This window comes from Hypanus sabinus, chromosome 13 (assembly GCF_030144855.1).
Source record: "Hypanus sabinus isolate sHypSab1 chromosome 13, sHypSab1.hap1, whole genome shotgun sequence".
In the NCBI taxonomy this organism is placed as follows: domain Eukaryota; kingdom Metazoa; phylum Chordata; class Chondrichthyes; order Myliobatiformes; family Dasyatidae; genus Hypanus; species Hypanus sabinus.
The window spans coordinates 65,069,786-65,092,009 of NC_082718.1; the positions used below are offsets into that span (position 1 = coordinate 65,069,786).

The 22,224-nt window shown below is 41.0% G+C and overlaps 1 protein-coding gene across 1 annotated transcript in view; it reads left to right on the forward strand.

Moving 5' to 3' along the window:
- Positions 1 to 22,224, forward strand: part of LOC132403954 (cilia- and flagella-associated protein 54-like) — a 460,583-nt gene that overhangs the window by 222,227 nt on the left and 216,132 nt on the right. The window contains exons 40-45 of the mRNA XM_059987831.1: positions 570 to 666; positions 3,016 to 3,183; positions 6,195 to 6,380; positions 7,017 to 7,104; positions 12,167 to 12,358; positions 15,447 to 15,513. Of these exons, the coding sequence (XP_059843814.1) occupies positions 570 to 666; positions 3,016 to 3,183; positions 6,195 to 6,380; positions 7,017 to 7,104; positions 12,167 to 12,358; positions 15,447 to 15,513 (798 nt within the window). The remainder of the gene's footprint in view (positions 1 to 569; positions 667 to 3,015; positions 3,184 to 6,194; positions 6,381 to 7,016; positions 7,105 to 12,166; positions 12,359 to 15,446; positions 15,514 to 22,224) is intronic.

Below are 22,224 nucleotides of genomic sequence, written 5' to 3' on the forward strand. Positions count from 1 at the left end.
AATGGTCAATGAACAAACCAGGTACATGTTTGGACTATGGGAGGAAGCCAGAGCTTCCATAGGAAACCCATGCTTTCCACGGGGGAGGATATATAGAGACTCCTTACGGATGATGCCGGAATTGAACTTTGAACTCCAACACCTCAACAGATATTGCTTGTCCAGATGGGTAATTTCACCATTACCTTTTACTGGTAGCAACTGCTGTGTTCTGTATCTCATAGTTCCAAACTTCCTTTCTCCTTGTTCCAGTTCTCATCAATCTCCAATTTACATTTCCTTCTATCAGATAAAGTTATTAACAAGTCTTTGCCACTTGCCCTCAGCCACCACTAACACTATTTGTGCCTTCCATCTCTTCTGGTCTCTATCCAATATCAGATGTTTCCTTTACTTTTTACTTCCGGCCCACTACCTTGTTTCTCTACAACTTATGTTTGTATATGAGACCATTGAATTGAAATGTTCATACTTCTTCTATCTTTATTTCACTGTAGATCCGACTGCTCCTACTGAGTGTTTCTAGCATTTTGTGTTTTTATTTCATATTAGAATCCTTATTTTTCTAGATAAATTGCAGGAATTTTATAGAACACCAGTTGACAATTGCTACTTCTGTACAACCAGAAGGCATGGGTGACCCTGATCTGAAGGATACTGGCTCAGGTAAGGACCTTCACCAATTAAACACAGGGTACATTTTCCTTGAGAGTATTTGAAGACATACACAATATGAAAGAGTCTAGCTGAAATCATTACTGAGTCACTGAGTCAGTTTTTGAGTGATATTTCACCTGGTTATGGAAATAGCTTCCAATGGAATGAACTAATGCCAGTCTTCCATCATCGTGGTGCAAGGGACAGCCAATCTATCTATCCAATCAGAACAAGAGAATCTCCTATTCTGGCTATTCTTTCCATACCCTTTGCCTAACCACCCTGCTTCCTCGCTTGTGCACATTGCCACTTGTGACAGGATGTGAAAATAAATCAGGTTAAACTTCATGTTACATCAGGAGCACTCCACTCAAGCACTTTATTACCAAGGCTTGTTTGACATCAGGTAAAGAATAAGTAGGCTTTCTTTCAAGTAAATATTGGAAAGACTAAAGTTCTTTGCTTGTCTAATGGTAAGCTATGGTAAATGCTGTATTGGCACACTATAAACTCAAGCTGTCTTTGCTTTTCTTGTCCCATCCCTGCTTTGCAATCTCTTTTATTTTAAGCTCATCCAAAATTCTGCCAGCTTTCTTCTAACTAAAACGATTCTTCACTCAGCAACATCTTGATTTCAAAATGTTCATCCTTGTTCTCAGTGAGTGCAGTGCCCAGTTTTTCAAGAAACTACAATAATTACTATTCCTTCCATACTTTATGAAACATCTATACACGGGGGAAGATTTGACCCTTGTAAATAGCTGTATTTGAATATCCGAGTCTGTTTTCAGCTACTAAATTTTATTTTCTATTCATCCTCCTCCTGCATTTGGAATACTGTTCAATAAGTAAATCTAATACATCATTAGGTGGGAACATGTAGACTTGGTGAATAGTTAAGAGTACCAGCTTGTGGTTAGAGTGCAGGCAGAATTGTAACATGTCAAAATAAACAAACTGTTATAACGAGTTTAGTCTCAGAGTAATTCCAGTTTCTTGTTAAGACCATTAGGCCATTTGGCCAATGAGTTGGCTTCACCATTTCATCATGGCTGATCCATTTCCCTCTCAACCCCATTCTTTTCCCATTATCTTTCATGCCCTGACTAATTAAGAATCAATTAGCCTTCACCTTAAATACTCCCAGTGATCTGGCCTCCACAGCTGCCTGTAGCAAAAAAACACCACAGGCTCACCACCCTCTGGCTAAAGATATTCCTCCTCCTCTCTGTTCTAAATGGATGCCCCTCTATTTCGAGGCTGTGCCTTCTGGTCCTATACTCCCCCACCAAAGGAAACATCCTCTTCACATCCACTCTATCTAGGCCTTTCAAGTTTGATAGGTTTCAATGATATCCTCCCTTATTCTTTTAAGTTCCTGTGTACTGGACCAGAGCCTTCAATTGCCACTGTTATGATAACCCTTTCATTCCCAGAATCATTCTCGTAAACCTCCTGTGAACCCTCTCTAATGTCAACACATCCTTTCTTAAATAAGGGGCCCAAAGCTGCTCACAGTACTCCAAGTGAAGCCTTACCAGTGCCTTGTACAACCAAAGCATTACATATTTGTTTCTATATCCTAGCCCTCTTGAAATTAATGTCAGCATTGCACTCACCTTCCTCAGCACTGATTCAACCTGCAAATTAACCTTTAGAGAATCCTGCATGAGGACTCCCAAATCAATTTGCATGTCTAGTTTTTCATTTTTCCCTGTTTAGAAAATAATCTATGCTTTTACTTCTACCAAAGTGCATGACCGTACACTTTCCGACACTGTATTCCATCTGCCACCTCTTTGCCCATTCTCCTAATCTGTCTAAGACCTTCTGCAACCTATCTGCTTCCTCAACTTGACCTACCCTTCCACCTATCTTCTTATCATGAACAAAATTGGCCACAAAGCCATTTCATCATCTAAATCATTGACATACAGTGGAAAAAGAAGCAAATCCAGTACAGATCTCTATGGAACTAGTCACTGGCAGCCAATCTTTATTCCCACTCTTTGCTTTCTGCTAATATCCAGGTATATTGTTAATACAATATTTGCTATATTGTTAAATATAGTCAGCTGGTAATGGGACAGTTGGTATTTTATTTATGAGACCTTGCTTGTCAAAGGATGATAATGAAGCAACAATGCCAGTTAGTGTTGTGATTTTAAACTGCAGGTTTCTGATTGGAATAAATGAGGAAATTAAACTTTCTTGGTGTATAACTACCTTTATATAAGTATGCCAAAAGTGTGTCTGTTTACTGATATATGCCTGTGGAATAAATTAAGTCTTTCTTCTTGATTCTTTAGTCTGAATGTGCATTTAAAATATTCTAATTTTGTCATCTTAAACATGGAGCCATTAATTTAGGAGGAAAAAGAGCAAATGCGTTGATATCAGTACCAGTTGATGTGATGGATACACTCCGGTGCTTTAGGGAAACTTTTTTCAATGCAAGTTATGTCAGTTCTGCACTCAGGCATAGCAGAAAGCTCCATGCATTACTCCTGGCTTACACACAGCAGAGTAAGTGAAAATCTTATCACATTATTCATATATAGTTTAATCAACACTCTAATTAATTGTTATTGCATTGCAGTAATTTATCATAAGTCCAGACTGCAAATAAAACATACCATTATGGATAAGAGTTTTCTTCAGCCTCTGTATTGTATCCAATACTGAGCAATGCATTTCAGTAAGGATGTGAAGCTTTGCAGAGGGTACAATAAATTCACAGGAATGATTTCTAGTATTCTTTCTGTGAAATGGGATTAATGTAGAGTTAGTGTAAACAGGAGTTGATGGTTGGCATGGACAATGGGCTGAAAGGCCTTCACTAGAATACTACAGCACAGTACATACAGGCCCTTCAGTGCTCAATGTTGTGGTGACCCATATATTCCTTAAAAAAAAGTACTGTGCCCACACTACCCCATAACCCTCTATATTTTTTTCATCCATGTGCCTGTCCAAGAGGCTCTTAAAAATCCCTAATGTTTTAGCCTCCACCACCATCCCTGGCAAATCATTCCAGGCACCCATTACCCTCTGTGTAAAAAACTGACCCTTGATGTCTCCCCTAAACTTCCCTCTCTTAACTTTGTACATATTCCCTTCGGATGATGCTGAAGATGTTCTACGAGGCTGTGGTGGCCAGTGCTATCATGTTTGCTGTTGTATGCTGGGGCAGCAGGCTGAGGGTAGCAGACACCAACAGAATCAACAAACCTATTCGTAAGGCCAGTGATGTTGTGGGGGTGGAACTGGACTCTCTGACGGTGGTGTCTGAAAAGAGGATACTGTCCAAGTTGCATGCCATCTTGGACAATGACTCCCATTCACTTCATAATATACTGGTTAGGCACAGGAGTATATTCAGCCAGAGACTCATTCCACTGAGATGTAACGCTGAGTGTCATAGGAAGTCATTCCTACCTGTGGCCATCAAACTTTACAACTCCTCCCTCAGACACCCTGTGCCAATAGCCTGGTCCTGGAATTATTTCCACTTGGCATGATTAACTTATTATTTAATTATTTATGGTTTTATATTGCTATATTTCTTCACTATTCTTGGTTGGTGCGGCTGTAATGAAATCCAATTTCCCTCGGGATCAATAAAGTATGTCTATCTGTCTGTCTGGTGTTTGCTAATCGTGCTCTGGGAAACAGGTACTGGCTATCCACCCTAACTGTGCTTCTCATAATCTTGTAGACGTCTATCAAGTCCCCTCTCATCCTTCTACGGTCCAAAGAGAAAAGTCCTAGCTCTGCTAACCTTGCCTCATAAGACTTGTTTTCCAATCCAGGCAACACTGTTGTGGGCTGAATCAGAGGTGGTGGGAATCTACATACAAGAGGGAGATTGAAAATCTGGTTGAATGGTGCCACAAGAACAATTTCTCACTCATTGTCAGCAAAATTAATGAGCTGATTATTGACTACAGGTGGAGAAAACTGGAGGTTCATGAGCCAGGCCTCATCAGGGATCAGAGGTGGAGAGAGTCAGCAACTCTAAATTCCTCAGCATTATCACTTCAGAGGATCTGTCCAGCATGTAATTACCATTACAAAGAAGACATGCAGCACCTCTGCTTTCTTAGATTTGGCATTTCATAAAAAACTTTGACAAAATTCTATAGATGCATGGAAAGTTTACTGACTGGTTTCACCATGGCTTGGTATGAAAGTACAAATGCTCTTGAATGGGGAAAAAAGTATGAATAGTAGTGGATACAGCCCAGTAAAGCCCTTCCCAGCTTTGAGCACATTTGCAGGAAAGCAGCATCAAGGACCTCCACCATCCAGGCCTTGCTGCTTATTGCTGTCATCAGGAAGCAGGTACAGGAGCCTCAAGTCCCACACCAACAGTTAGCACCATCCACAATCATGCTCTTGAACCAGGGGACTTCAATACCCCAACTAGAACTGATTTCAAACCCATGGACTCACTTTTATGGGTTCTACAACTTGTGTTCTCAATATATATAATTTTTATTCTTGTTATCTTCTTTTTGTAATTGCACAGTTTATGGCCTTTTGCATATACACTGTTTCATTTAATTCATTACTGAACACTTAATTTTCAATTTACTGTGAATGAAAGAAAGTTAATCTCAGGGTAGTATATGGTGACGTATATGTAGTGTGATAATAAGACTTTGAACTTTGAACAAGGCAGGGGAATGTGTAATATGTGCTAGGTACTAAAAAGTATAAAGGAACAAAGAGATTTTGGAGTATACATTCATTGATCCCTAAAGGCAGAAGAAAGGATAGGATGTAGGTAGGTAGTATAGTTGAGAACAAGAAGCTATTTCCACAAACTGAAAAAACATAGATTTAATTGGTTGAAGAGGGGAATTAAGCAAAAGAAAAATATCCCTAGCGAATAATGGAGCTTTGCAACCCATGACCTTAGATCCAAAATATATTTGGCAGAGAGGAGCAGGATTAATGTTGTTATGTGTCCTGGATTAGCAAACCTGAAGATTGGATTTGAATCTTATTGTAGCAGTTGAACAATTAATATCAGCTAATTAAGTCAACCTGTAATAAAAATGTGCTGATATCAGTAGCCCTGAAATAACACATTTGGTTCATGTCCTGGCTGTAGCTGGGCCATTAATGTCTCAGGACTCAGAGCAGCAGAAACGATCCGGCAGACCATTCATTTAGTTGTACCAAAATGGCAACAAACCTGGATTGGAGACCCAGCATTAAAGGCATCAGTTCTCCTTTCTCCCCAGCTTGAAGATCAAGAGCTCAGGATAATGTGAACATGGGGAGAGAGTGGGGGCCAAGGTTGGGCAACAACTTGAATGAAGCACAACACAGTCCATTAACAGGACATAGAATAATTATTATCACAGTACAATTAAGCAGTGCTGAGGTTACTTTATAAGTCATGAGAAAAATCATGAACAGAAAGAAAGGCTGTACAGTATTTTACAGTAACTTTATTTTTTGTGTGGTAAATTTCAGTAAGGTAAATTGTGATTAAAGACTATAATTAAATACTGGTTATATTTTAGGGCGGGAAGACATTCTGAGTCAAAGTTCAGGAAAAGTTGACTTCATTTCAACACCAACTCACATTGAACATTCCATGCCTACTGATCTGACCAATGAAGATTTTCATTTGTTTGTTAATGTTCTGAGTAAGCCATTGCCGTGGTCACAGGTGTCGCTTGTGATTTTATCATATGACAAAACCATTGGTAAGATGTGCATTGTTCCTTCTAGGTCTTAGATGTTTTTATGCTGTGATTCTGCCTATTATGGACATCCATTCAAGCTTATTTAGAGAAATAAGACAATATGTACTTAATATGAATGGATTAGTATAGCTGATTAGTATAGTCATCTGATTAGATGTTGGATGCCCTCAGTTTTAATGTTAATAATTTTATCAATTGCTGATGCCTTTATAGTCAATTAGCCTGAAACAAGGAGACACAAGAGACTACAGATGCTGGAATCTGGAGCAACAAACTAGATGCTGAAGGAACTCAATGGGTCTGGCAACATCAGTAGAGGGAAATGGAGAATCTCATCCTGAAACATTGACTGTCCACCTTCCCTCCGCAGTTGTTTGTTGCAGCCCATTGGATAAGGTGTGAAGAGCATTGATAGCTTAATGGAGGGGAGTAAAACTTAAGTTCTCTTGGTGATAGAAAATCCCTTATTTTCACAGTACCTTCTCCATGAAAAAAAGTACAGAATAAAAAAAATACAATTAGATTATGGCAATGAAAAGGAAATAATAATTACATCCAATCTGAATAAATGTTACCTTTGAATGTTAAACAGTCAGCTGTCACTCTATATTTAAAGTTATTTCTTTTACCTATTAGAGTTGCTTCGAGCAAATGGCCAGAACAGTTTGTGTGCACAGGCCCTACATGAACAAGGAAACCTTCATTTCTATAAAGCTGGGAAGAGGTAATTTTCCAATTTTTGGACAATTGAACTCCATATTATCCTGAAATGCTGTGGATCCAGGTGATTGGCAAGAAATGCCAGCTCTTCTCCACTGATGCTGCTTATCCGGTTTGGTGTTTCTAGTATTTCCAGGTGCCTTCTCTCAAACCCCACTGCTTGTCTAACTTCGTTTCATGAGGATGAGAATGTCTTAATATACTATTTGATAAACAGAGGAAGTTTGTTCTCCCAGTGATTAATACTGGAATGACAATTAAAAAAAAATTTCCAAATTCAAAAAAAATTCAGAAGCTAGAAGTTCTCAATATGAATTTAATGTAGGTATTTAATGTTACAATGGCACTTTTGTCTTTTATCCACCAGAATTTTGGAGGTTAATCTTCAAATTGTACTTCTAATTTTTGGCCCATCAAGTGCATGCAGGTAGACAGTGCAATTGCATCAATCTCATTCCTCCATTATGTAGTCGCGCGCAACGTGCTACTGAAGAAACACACAGAGGCAGAGAGAGCTGAACTCAGAATGCCTTTATGGATTCAAAATTGCGTGCTTAAATCTCCCCTCCCTGTGACCCGCGGGGCGGATGTGACGTCAGACTGAACCCGGAAGGATAGTTGCCCTGAGTGGGTAGTTCCAAACGTGCTACCACGTGTCTGCCCGCAGCTCCCGATGGCGGTTCAAGTCCCGCGTGTGCGGGCCACCACACCCTACAATTTATTTTCTTTTACTTGTCCATTAATTTCACACTGATTCTCCTACCATTTACTTACACTAGGGGCAGTTTGCAGTGCACAACCAGTTTAACCTGTTTTTGGATATGGGAGGAACCAGAGCACCTGGAGAAACATGCAGACTCTACATAACAAGCACTGAACAGGTAGTGCTGGAGTTGAAAGTCAGGAGTGCAGCTTGTTGAACCACTGGGCCACCCACAAAATCCTATACATTCCAAGAAGGTTGCCATTGTAAGCCCCACAAAAATGGACTGAAATGTCTGAGCTTTATTTCCTCAAACTTAAGTGAGAATTATTTTTTCCTAACCCAAGAGACCTGAGGCCAATTATACAGTATTTAACGCTACTCCGGCAAAGAGCAGCAGAGAATTAACTATAAATTTAAAACTGTTCCAACAAAAAATCTGACTTGGCATTGTGTGTGAAGGGGAATATCAGGTTAAAAAACAGAAAATGATAGGAAGATTCAGCAGGTCATGTCACTTCTGTGGGGAGATTAAAACATTAAATATCATGAACTTGAAATGTTGACCCACTTTTTCCAGCTTTATTTGTTCTTTTCCATGTTTCCATCATCTGTAGTTTATTGCTTTTCAGAGCACCACACATAAAATTGCTGGAGGAACTCAGCAGATCAGGCAGCATCTATGGAAATGAATAAACAGTCAATATTTCAGGCCAAGACACTTTATCAGGACTATTTAGTTATTGATTTCTCATTTCATCTATCTCAGGTTTACTAGATCTGTTGGGAGTGGTTTAACCTAATATGACAGGGAGATGGAAACCAGTATAATAGAGTTGAGGATGACCCAGCAGGTTTACAAGTAGATGATGGATGTAGCATGAAGGTAAGGAAGGACAAGCCAATGATTGGGTACAAATGCGACAGAGGAAAGAGCTAAGTTGTACCACAGAGGCAAAATTCAAAAGGGCGAAGAATGCAGGACTGAAAGTGCTGTACTTACATGTGTGTAGTATTCGGAATACGGTGGACAAACTCGTGATACAATTAGAGATCAGTCGCTATGACGTTGTGAGCATCACTGAGTCATGGCTGAAAGAAGGCCATACTTGGGAGCTTAATATCAAAGGATATATGTTGCATTGAAAGGACATGCAGGAAAGCATAGGCGATGGTGTGGTGCGGCTCTGTTGGTAAGAGATGGAACTACATCTCGGGTCAGGAAATGTTGTATCTTTATGGGTGGAGTTAATTTGCAAAGGTAAAAAAACCATTATGGGAATCATGTATAGGCCTCCAAATAGTAGCCAAGATGTGGAGTTGAAATTGCAAAGGGACCTGGAAAAGGCATGTAATATGGGTCATGACACAATTGTAATGGGGAACTTCAATATGCCAGGGGATTGGGAAAATCAGGTTGGAGTCGGATCACGAGGGAGTGAATTTGTTGAATACCTGCAAGATGGCTTTCTAGAGCAGCTTGTGCTTGAGCCTACTCAGGGAAAGTCTATCTTAGATTGGGTGTTGTGTAATAACACAAATCTTATTAGGGAACTTAATGTAAAGGAACCCTGAAAAGGCTGTGGTCATATTATGATTGAATTCAGACTGCAATTCAAGAGGGAGGAGCATAAGTCACATGTATCAGTATTGCAATGGAATAAAGGGAATTATAGAGGCATGAGAGAGGAGCTTGCCCAGGTGAATTGGAGGTAGATACTGGTGGGGATAATGGCAGAGCAGAGAGGTTCTGGGAATAGTTCTGAGGGTGCAGCACAAAAGAAGTTGTTCTCAAACGGCAGGGGTAGGTAACCGCGGCTGACAGGGGAATTTAAGGACTGCGTAAAATCCAAGGAAAAGTCAGATAATGTAGCAGAAGTTGGATGATGGGGAAGGTTTTAAAATCCAACAAATGGCAATGAAAAAAGCTATAAGAAGGAAAAAGATGAAATATGAGGGCAAACTAGCCAATAATATAAAGCAGGATATTACATTTTTTCAGTTATATAGAGAGTAAAAGGGAGGTGAGAGTTGATATTGGATCACTGGAAAATTATGCTGGTGAGGTAGTAATGGGGGACAAAGAAATGGCAGACAAACTTAATAGGCATTTTGCATCAGTTTTCACTGTGGAAGCCACTAGCCGTGTACTAGAGGTCCATAACTGTCAGGGAGCAGGTATGAGTGCCATTGCTATTACAAAGGAAAAACTGCTAGGCAAACTGAAAGGTCTTAAGGTGGATAAGTCACCTGAACCAAATTGTCTACATCCCAGAGTCCTGAGAGAGATTGCCAAAGAGGTAACAGATGCATTGGTCATGATCTTTCAAGAATCACTTGATTCTGGCATGGTCCCAGAGGATAAGAAGATTGCAAATGTCACATCCACTCTTTAAAAAGGGAGGAAGGCAAAAGAAAGTAAATTATAGGCCAGTTAGTCTAACTTCAGTGATTAGGAAAGTGTTGGAGTCTATTATTAAGTTTGAGGTTTCGGGGTACTTGGAGACTAATGATAACATAAATTAAAGTCAGCATGGTTTCTGTAAAGGGAAATCTTGACTAACAAATCTGTTAGAATTCTCTGAGGAAGTAACAAGCAGTGTAGACAAAGGAGAAGTAGTGGATGTCATTTACTTGGATTTTCAGAAGGCATTTGATAAGGTGCCAGACATGAGGTTCCTTAACAGGATTAAATCCTATGGCATTGCAGGAAAGATACTGGCATGGATAGAGGAATGGCTCACAGGCAGGAGGGAGGGAGTGGGAATAAAGGGGACTTTTACTGGTTGTCTGCCATTGACTGGTGGTGTTCCTAAGAGGTCAGTATTGGGACTGCTATTTTTTACATTGTTTGTCAGTGATTTGGGTAATGGAATTGATGACTTTATGGCAAGGTTTGCAAATGATGAAGAGGGGGTAGAGAGCAATGTGATTGCAGCTGGACTTAGACAAATTGGAAGAATGAGCAAAAAGTGGCAGATGGAATACAATGTTGAGAAATGTATGATAATGCATTTTGGTAAAAGGAACAATAGTGCGGACTATTATCAAAATGGGGAGGAGGTGCAGAGATTTAGGTGTCCTTGTGCAAGACTCCCAGAAGGTTAATTTACAGGTTGAGTCTGTGGTAAAGAAGGCAAATGCAATGCTGGCATTTATTTCTAGGGGAATAGAATATAAAAGCAAGGAGATAATGCTGAGCCTTTAGAAGACACTAGTCAGGCTGCACAGAGTATTGTCAACTGTTTTGGACTCATTATCTCGGAAAGGATGTGTTGTCATTGGAGAGAATCCAGAGGAGGTTCATGAAGATGATTCCAGGAATGAAGGGGTTAACATATGAGGAGTGTTTGGCAGCTTTGAGCCTGTACTCACTGGAATTTAGAAGAATGCGTGGGGATCTCATTGAAACCTACCAAATGTGGAAAGGACTAGATAGGGCGGATGTGAAGAGGATGTTTCCTATGGTGGGGGTATCCAGAACTAGAGGGCACAGCCTCAAAATTGCAGCTTGACCTTTCAGAGCAAAAGTAAGGAGGAATTTTTTAGCCAGAGAGTAGGAATCTGTTGAATACTCTGCCACAGACTGCGGTGGAGGCCAAGTCCATGGGTATATTTAAGGCAGAAGTTGATCGTTTCCTGATGGGTCAGGGCATCAAAGGATATAGCGGGAAGGTAGGTGTAAGGGGTTGAGTGGGATCTGGGATCAACCATGATGGAATGGTGGAACAGACTCAATAGGCTGAATGGCCTAATTCTGCTCCTATGTCTTATGGTATCACCTCTGTTTTTCTCTCCCTCCAAATTTGTGAAACAGTGTTTCTCCCACCATCCAGTTTGTTGTTCCCTTGCTCTCTCCTTCCCCTTCCCTAGACTCTTCTTTCTTGCTACTTCCCCTTGTTTACAGTTTCTACCTCTCCCTAACTCTTTCCTTTGCACCTTCTCTAGTTTGCACTGCTTCTTCCCTCTCCCTCCTTTCCTCCCTTGCTTGTATGAGTTCCCCTGTCTTCCAGTGCTGTAGGATGCTTCTTTATCCTTAGAAGGATTTTATTCTTCTCAATTGATTCTTAATCAAGATCCTGTTTTTCTGTCTCTTTCCCATTCTTCAATTTGTAGTTTAATTTTTCACCCTCCTTCCATAGTTCCCTCAAGATTTGTGTTCCCATGTAATTTGCAGGCTTACATTTGCAAATACATGGGATGTGCAAGACAGCAAGTTACTGGAAACATGAGTACTTTGCAGCAAGTAACATTCTTCCTAGGTTGTCAGGAGTAGCACTTTGGTGACCAGCCAACATTCCCACTTGTAGGTTTTGGCATGCTAATGTTTAATTGCCTACAATGGGACAATTTTTTTTTTCAGGCACTCTTTCAGATGTTGGTCTCAAGCAATTGATATGGCCTTGAATGTGACTGACTTTATAAATAACTGGCAAGACATGGAAAGCAGCGGCATTTCATTTAAGCATTCCAAAGATTTTAGTGAAGCCCTGCTATCTCGAGCTGGTATCTGGGGGTGTCTATTGGCTGGAGTCTTAACTGCAAAAATAGCTCAGTAAGTATGGCAAGCCACAGATATTATATTTGTTTCTATAGTAAGTAAGAAACCAAAAGTTATTCCTTATTGTGTTTGTCAAAATTAAATTTACAAAGTTGCACACATCAAATGTATGTCACAGAAAAGATGAGGAATTTAAACAGGAGACTATTCTGCTCCTTAATAAAGAGAAGAAAAGATAAAAGATTTTTAAAGATTAGCTTTATTTGTTACATGTATGCACACTGAAATATACAATGAAATGTGTCATTCTTAATACTGAGGATTGTTCTGGGCAGCCTGCAAGTGTTGCCGCACATCCGGTGCCAACGTAGCGTGCCAACAGCTCACTGACTCTAAACGTGCATCTTTAGAAAGTGGGAGGAAACCGAAACACCCAGGGGAAACCTATACAGTCATGGCCAGAATATACAAAATTGTTACAGACAGTGGTAGAATTGACCCTGTAATAGTGTTACGCTAACCGCTAAGCTACCATGCCACCCTGATATTTTTGTTGAGAGAAAAAGAGGTGAGTGCAGTGACTTCAACATGGAAATGTACATTTATTTGATTAACCAACCTTGGAAGGTGTTCTTCCATTTTAAAATTTGCTTTTGATACATTGTCCTAGTATTTATTTTGTTTTTTTATTCCTGCATGGGGTATGCATGGTGATGAGACATTTTCTTGAATAATTATAGACAATAGTAGAGCATTAAAGTCATTCAGCACAGAACAGGCTTTCAGCCCACCTAGATCATTCCATCTTTAAAATATGGTTGAAAAATAGAAGACCCAGAGGAAACATTCAGATTCAGATTCAGTTTATTGTCATTTAGAAACGACAAATGCAATGCAGTTAAAAAATGAGACAACGTTCCTCCAGAATAATATCACAAAAGCATATGACAAAACAGACTACACCAGAAAATCCACATAACGTTTGGCAATCCCCAATCCAGAATCCTGAGAGGCTGCTGCATATTAATATCACGCTACCGTCTTAGCGCGTTCCACGGAAAGGAGCTCCAAATCCACCAGACAAAACAAGACCAAAAACTAAAGCTACAAGACCTGCGCAAAACCACATAGTTACAACAGTGCAAACAATAGCATAATTGATAAAAAAAAACAGACCATGGGCACAGTAAAAATAGTGAAAAGATGTTAAAGGACTATAAGTTCAAAAGAAATCACCACACAGTTATTACAAGTCCCCAGGGTCCTGACAGACTCGCCATCCCACGCCGGCGGCAGAAGGGAATACCCTCGCTATGGACTTCCATGGCGCCGCCTGACTCAGCCTCGCAGACGCAGCACACAATGAAAGCTCCGTCAAACCCAGCCTCGCAGACACAGCACACACCGAAAGTGAACTGACCGCAGCGGCCTCCGAGTCCGTTGAACCATCCCCTCCGGCACAGCTTCTCCGAGCACCATCCTCTGCTGAGTGTATTAAGACAGCCCCGCCAACCCCCATCGGCAACGCAACCCCAAGGACTTGGGGGCCTGTTCTTCCCAGCAGAGTCCCGGACCTCACAGCAGCAGCAGCAACGAAGAAGGTCTTCCTGGAGATTTCCCGATGTTCCTCCATGCTCCCACATCCGTTTTCAATCAATTATGATTGCGTACAGCACCCCACTTCACAAATAACAGATAATCAGCTCCGGAGTGGCCGCTGCAAGCTGCGTCGTGCCGCCATCTTGGAAATACGTTGTTTACTCCACAAACACAGCACCAGAAGTCAGGATTAGACTCTTGTCACTGCAGCTTTTCTAGCTACAACATTGTACTTTTGTAACATTTATTCTCACAGTTCATTTTGGTAGGATTTTAACCAATTTTTAATGAGGAAATTTTCAGTCAGGTAGGTTTGTAATGGAACTTCAAAACAGTGCTGTTTGCATAAGACTGCTTCCCTGGGAGTGGGGTAGATATTGAGAGGCTGAATTGTGCTGTTTAAGAGGCCTGTAAGATCTGCTGTAGTGCTTGTTTTAATAATGCAGTCTATGGCAATGGTATGGCAGTAGTGGAAGGTGCTAGATTGGGAGCCCAGTGAATTAATTGCTTTAGCTTGGATGTTGTTTCAGCAAATGGAGAGCATTCCAGCGTTTTGAATATGCCTTGTAGATGTAATGGCTTTGAGGAAGTGACTTAAGAATAACCAGCCTCGAGCCTTCTCTTATACGGTTGTTGCAGATAAGTCATTGGCCAATAATCAGGATATTGTGGGATATTTGCCACTAAACATCAGTAACATGTGCTATGGGCTGTGTACTATTTATGAATGTTGGTACTGTGTTTTGCACCTTGGACCTGGATGAACGCTGTTTCATTTGGCTGTATTCATGTGTATGGTTGAATGACAATTAATCTTGAAATTAAACTTGACAATCTCTTCCTTAATCGTTGCCTGGCATAAGGCACTATGGTAACATAACGGTTAGCATGACGCCATTACAGCTCGAACCATTTGGAGTTCAATTCCAGTGCCTCCTGAAAAGAGTTTTTTTGATGTTCTGCATTGGTTTCCTCTAGGTACCCCAGTTCCCTCCCAGTATGTTATTTGGTCATTGTAAATTGGTAAAGGGGTTAAGGGTTACCCAAAGTTGCATGTGCACTAACCTTGTCTACCATCCTCCTGTGAGGAGCATTGTTGAAAGCCTTCAAATAATCCAAATGTACTGCATCCAGTCATCTACTCTCCAATGATATGAGTTCCCTTTCCTAAATCCACATTGACTCTAATCAAATCTATTAATACTTTCTTGAATTCAACCCTTTGTGAAAGTTTCTGCCATTGTCTTGACTGCCATTATCAGGCTGATAGGATTGTAGATCTTTGTTTTCTTTTTGTCTACCTATGCTGTTTTGAAAGTAAATTTTTTGTATTGACTTTTATATACTGTAGCTACTGGTTGAATGAATTTGAATAATGAACACAGGTATAGTTCTTTTCACATGTTTATAAATGAAGGAATATATTTAAATACATAAAAAAGCTCCAATTAAATTCACTTACTCCCTGTATCTTTATTAGTATTTCACTCTGTTTGCCATAACCATGTCTTTTGTTAAATAATAGCTTGTTCTTGTGATTTAGGTTTATTACGTTATCGGACTTCAAATTCAAAATCAATTGCTGTATCTTATCAAGTTTTTTCTTTAAGGTAAATTATGATTATATGCCCTTTTTTATATTACCTGAAATCAGGGCTGCAATATTGTTGACATCACAGAGACGTGGTTGAAAAGTGGGTGGGCCTAGCAACTCTATATCCCAGAGTATAGAACTTTCAAGTGAGACAATGGGGGATGTAAAAGAGAAGTTCAAAAGTCAAAATCAAAGTAAATTTATTATAAAAGTGTAGATATGTCACCATATACAACCCTGAGCTTCAATTTCTTGCAGACATACTCCACATATCCATAATAGATGTACTAGTGAATTAACCCCTTTGGTTCAAGAGCCTGATGGTTGAGGGGTAGTAACTATCCCTGAATCTGGTGGTGTGAGTTCTGAGGTTCCTGTACCCTCTTCCTGGTGGCAGCAGCAAGAAGAGAGTATGTCCTTGTTTTGGGGGTCCCTGATGATGGATGCTGTTTTCCTGCAACAGTGTTTTGTGTAGATATGCTCAAAGGTGGTGAGGGCTTTACCTGTGATGGATTGAGCCTATCCACCAATTTTTGTAGGATTTTCTGTTCAAGAGCATTGGTGTTTCCATACCAGGCTGTGATGCAGTCAGTCAATGTCCACTACACATCTGTAGAAGTTGTCAATGTTTTAGATGTCATGGCAAATCTTTACAAACTCCTAAGGAAGCAGAAGCACTGCCGTGTTTTCTTTATAATTGCACTCACGAGCTGGACCCAGGACAGGTCCTCTGAATTAGTGACACACAGAAATTTAACATTGCTGATCCTCTTCACCTCTGATCCTCCAGTTGAAGACTGGCTCATGAACCCCTGGTTTCCTCCTCCTGAAGTCAATAACCAGGTCCTTGGTCTTGCTGACATTGAGTAAGATATTGAGTTGTTGTTACAGCACTAATCAGGCAGATTTATCATCTCCCTCATATATACTGATTCGTCAGCACCTTGATACAGTCCACAACAGTGGTGTCATCAGAAAACTTGAATATGGCATTGGAGCTGTGCTTGGCCACACAGTCATATGTGTAAAGCGAGGAAAGCAGGAACTAAGCACACAGCTTGTGGTGCCCTTGTGTGATGGAGAGTATGAAGGAGATGTTGTTGCCAGTCTTAACTGACTGTGGTCTATGAGTGAGGAAATCAAGGATCTAGTTGCACAAGGAGGTATTAAGGCTAAGGTTTTGAGCCTTATTGATTAGGCTTGACAGGTGTTAGTATTGAATATCAGCAAGACCCAAGGGGCTGATTATTGACTTCAGGAGGAGGAAACTGAAGGCCCATGAGCCAGTGCTTATTGGGAGATTAGAGGTGGAGAGGTCAACAACTTTAAATTCCTCAGTGTTATCATTTCAAAGGACCTGCTCTGGTTCCAGCATGTAACTGCCATTACAAAGAAAGCATGGTAGAAGTTTGCCAAAGATTCACCGTGTCATACTTGTGTGGTGGAGAGTATATTGAATAATTGCATCAGGGCCTGGTAGGGAAACACCAATACCCTTGAATGGAAAAGCCTGCAAAAAGTAGTGGATACAGCCCAGTTCATCACTGGTAAAGTCTTCCCTACCACTGAGCACACCTACATGGAGCACTGTTACAGAAAAGCAGCATCCATCATCAAGATTAACAAATGCAGAGAACCTTAGATGTTAAGGGATATTGAGGGTTACTTAAAGAGAGAAAAAGGAAGCACATGGTGGGTATGGAGAACTAAAGACAAGGGAGGCTTGTCAAGAATATGTAAAGATGAAATTAGGAAGGCAAAGAGGAAGATAAATCTTAAGGCATTTTATAAGTATATTGGTGGCAAAAGACTTAACCAGGTTATTGACAAAAAAATGGCAGTCTGTGTGTGGAGCAAAAAGGTTTCACTGAGGACCTAGGTGAATTCTTTTCATCAGTATTCACAAACAAGTGAACAGACTTTGTTGTTGGAGGGTCCAGCAAAAGTGAAGGTGAAAGTCTACTGCAAGTCTCCATAAATAAAGCAGTGGTACTTGATGCCTTAAGGAGGCTTTATATGGATAAATCATCAGTGCAAGTTGAGATTTATACCAGACTGCTGTGGGAGGAAATGGAAAGTATCAGTGTGGCCCTGGCTGAGATCTTTAAATCCCCACTGACAACAAATAAGAAACCAGATGATTGGAGGGCAACAAAAGTGGCACCTCTTCCTTAGAAAAGCAGCAGGAAAACCGTGGTTATTATAGACCTGTGAGCCCAACATCATTTTTAAGGAAGTTATTGAAAATACTGAGGGTCAAAATTAGTGATCATTTGGAAAAGCAGGGATTGATCAGGGATGGCCAATGTAGATTTGTTTTATATGGACTTCAGTAATCCTTTGACAGTCACATGGAGACTGGTCCAAAATGTTTGATCCCTGTGCAAACCATTGCAAGTTCATAAATTTGCTCCAAAATGGGCTTGGGAATAGAAAAAAGAGAATGATGGTGGGGGTTATTGTTATGATTATATGCCTGTGATTAAAGATGTTCTATAGGATCTGTGTTGTGACTCTTGCTGTTTGAAATACACATGCTCAATTTCGATATAGATGTAGGAGATGTGATCAGTAAGTTCACCCTTGACACAAAGATTGGTAGTTATTGATAGTATAGAGAATAGTGAGTCTATGTGGTGAAATCTTAGTAAAATGGGCTGAGAAGTGGCACATGGAGTTCAACCCTGATAAATCAGAGGAGATGCTTTTTGGGAGTACTGATGATACTAGGACATACACAATGGTGGATTTCCATCGAATACTGAGGAGCAGAGAGACTTTGAAGTGGAACTCCAAAGTAGCTTGTTGGTTGCAAATGTGGACAGATAATATGGTTAAGAAAGCATATGGGATACTGGTCTTCATTAGTTGGGACACTGAATCCAAGAACAGGGAGATTTGCTCCAAATTTACAGAATCATGGTCAGACGTACTGTGTGCAGTTCTGGTCAGCATACTATTGGAAACATGTGATGGGCTAGAGAGGATGTGGAGAAAATTCACCAGGGTGTTGATTGGGATGAACTGTTCAGTTATGAGGAAAGATCGGAGAAGGTAGGTCTATACTACCTGGAGCAGAGGAAGTTAAAATATGAGGTATATATTGTAGGATATGGTACACTACTGGAGATTCTTCCCCACATCAGAGATGATAAATCCGGAGGACGCAGTATTAGGATAAGGGGGAGAAAACTTAGAGGGGATTTGAGAGGAACCTGCTTCACCCAGCACGTCATGAGTTCCTGGAACATATTTCCTGAGAGAGTGGTAGAAACAGAATTGCTGACAACAAATAGGAAGTGTCTAGATAAATACTGAAATTGCCTTGGCATAGAGGGTATGGAGCAAGTGCTGGATGTTGGGATTAATATGGAAGGGTGTCTGCTAGTCACCTTGGCTTGACTACATCCATTATGACTCTATGGCAATGCAGCATTTCACTGGGGATGTAAAAGACCAGTAGCTTCACAATATTAATCAGAGAGGCCATTGATGCAGTGTGGTTAGATATCCCAGAAATAAGGCCATAAGGTGAAGTTTAGAAACCAAAAGGGGCAGTCACTTTCCTGGAAGTACATTGGAGACCTCCAAATGGTCAGTAGGAGCAGGATACAACTATTGGTGGCAAAATCTCAGATGGAGACAAGAGGGTATACAGGAGTGAAATATACCAACTAGTGGAGTGGTGTCGCAGCAACATTGCACTCAACAATAGTAAAACCAAAGAGTTGATTATGGACTTTAGAAAGGATAGCACGAGGGAACACGAACAAATCCTCACAAAGGGAGCTGAAAACGAAAGAGGGCAATTTTAAATCCCTGGGTGTCAAGATATCTGTGGATCTAATCTGGTCCCAACACATCAAATGCGGATATAAAGAAGGTAGGACAGCGAGTTTCATTATGAGTTTGAGGAGATTAAGTTGATTAAGTTTGTCATCTAAAACACTCGAAAACTTCTATAGATGTACTGTGGAAAGCATCTTGACAGGCTGCATCACTGTCTGGTATGTTGGGGGGGGGGGGGGGTTGCTACAGAACAGGATCAAAAGAAGCTACAGTAAGTTGTAAAATTAGTCAACTCCATCTTGGGTACTACCCTCCGTAGTATTCAAGACGTCTTCAAGGAGCGGTGCCTCAGAAAGGTGGCGTTCATGATTAAGGTTCACCATCATCCAGGACATGCCCATGCCCTCTTCTCATTGTTACTGTCAGGAAGGAAGTACTGAAGCCTACAGGCACACACTCGGTGATTCAAGAACAGCTTCTTCTCCTATGCCATCTGATTCCTAAATAGACATTGAACCCAATAACACTACCTCACATTTTTATTACTTCTGTTTTTGCACTGTTTTTAATTGATCTGTTTGATGTACAGAAAAATACTTACTGTAAACTTGGCTGGCACAAGGGCAGGAATGGATTCTCAATATTCCTGGATTTCAGTGCTTTTAAAGAGATGGTGGGGGGGAAGGGGAGGAGGGGTGGCATTCCTGGTCAGGGATACTATCACAGCTACAGAAAGGGTGGGTAATGCAGCAGGATCTTCTTTTGAATCAGTATGGGTGGAAGTCAGGAACAGGAAGGGAGCAGTTACTCTATTGGGATTATTCTATAGGCCCCCTGGTAGCAGCAGAGATACTGAGGAGCAGACTGGGAGGGAGATTTTGGAAAGGTGCAAAAATAACAGGGTTGTTACCATGGGTGACTTTAACTTCCCTAATATTGATTGGCACCTGATTAGTTCCAATGGAGAGGAGGTGTTGGAGTTGTTGAAATACATTAGGACAGATAAGACCCCGGGGCCTGACGGAACATTCCCCAAGCTGCTCCAAGAGGTGAGGGAAGAGATTGCTGAGCCTCTGGCTAGGATCCTTATGTCCTCATCCACAGGAATGGTACCGGAGGATTGGAGGGAGGCGAATGTTGTCCCCTTGTTCAAAAAAGGAAGTAGGGATAGTTCGGGTAATTATAGACCAGTAAGCTTTAAGTCTGTGGTGGGGAAAGCTGTTGGAAAAGATTCTTAGAGATAGGATCTATGGGCATTTAGAGAATCATGGTCTGATCAGGGACAGTCAGCATGGCTTTGTGAAGGGCAGATCGTGTCTAACAAGCCTGATAGAGTTCTTTGACCAGGCATATAGCCGAGGGTAGTGCTGTGGATGTGATCTACATGGATTTTAGTAAGTCATTTGACAAGGTTCCACACGATAGGCTTATTCAGAAAGTCAGAAGCCATGGCATCCAGGGAAGTTTGGCCAGGTGGATTCAGAATTGGCTTGCCTGCAGAAAGCAGAGGGTCGTGGTGGAGGGAGTACATTTGGATTGAAAGGTTGTGACTAGTGGTGTCCCACAAGGATTGGTTCTGGGACCCCTACTTTTCGTGATTTTTATTAACAACCTGGATGTGGGGGTAGAAAGGTGGGTTGGCAAGTTTGCAGACAACACAAAGGTTGGTGGTGTTGTAGATAGTGTAGAGGATTGTCAAAGATTGCAAAGAGACATTAATAGGATGCAGAACTGGGCTGAGAAGTGGCAGATGGAGTTCAACCTGGAGAAGTGTGAGGTGGTACACTGGAAGGAAAATGCTAAGGGAGGGTACAAAGGAAATGGCAGGGTACTTGGCAGTGTGGAGGAGCAGAGGGATCTGGGAGTACATGTCCACAGATCCCTGAAGGTTGCCTCACAGGTAGATAGAGTAGATAAGAAAGCTTATGGGGTGTTAGCTTTCATAAGTCGAGGGATAGAGTTTAAGAGTCTTGCGGTAATGATACAGCTCTATAAAACTCTGGTTAGGCCACACTTGGAGTACTGTGTCCAGGTCTGGTCACGTCACTATAGGAAGGATGTGGAAGCATTGGAAAGGGTACAGAGGAGATTTACCAGGATGCTGCCTGGTTTAGAGAATATGCATTATGATCAGAGATTAAGGGAGATAAGGCTTTACTCTTTGGAGAGAAGAAGGATGAGAGGAGACATGATAGAGGTTTACAAGATATTAAGAGGAATAGATAAGGTGGACAGCCAGCACCTCTTCCCCAGGACACCACTGCTCAATACAAGAGGACATAGCTTTAAGGTAAGGGGTGGGAAGTTCAAGAAGGATATTAGAGGAAGGTTTTTTACTCAGAGTAGTTAGTGTGTGGAATGCACTGCCTGAGTCAGTGGTGGAGGCAGATACATTAGTGAAATTTAAGAGACTACTGGACAGGTATATGGAGGAACTTAAGGTGGGGGGTTATATGGGAGGCAGGGTTTAAAGGTCGGCACAACATCGTGGGCCAAAGGGCCTGTGCTGTGCTGTACTATTCTATGTTCTATGTATTTGTTTTACTCATTTTTGCTATATTATCATGCCTTACTGCTGCTGCTAAGTTAACAAAGTTCATGAAATCTGATTCTGATGTGTAGACACTAGACACTAGAATACTAGAATACTACAGCACAGTACAGGCCCTTCAGTTCTCGATGTTGTGCCGACCCATATATTCCTTTTAAAAAAAAGTAGTAAACCCACACTACTCCGTAACCCTCTATTTTTCTTTCATCCATGTGCCTGTCCAAGAGGCTCTTAAATACCCCTAATGTTTTAGCCTCCACCACCATCCCTGGCAAGTCATTCCAGGCACCCACAATCCTCTGTGTAAAAAAAAAATCACCCCTGACGTCTCCCATATAACCATATAACAATTACAGCACAGAAACAAGCCATCTCGGCCCTTCTAGT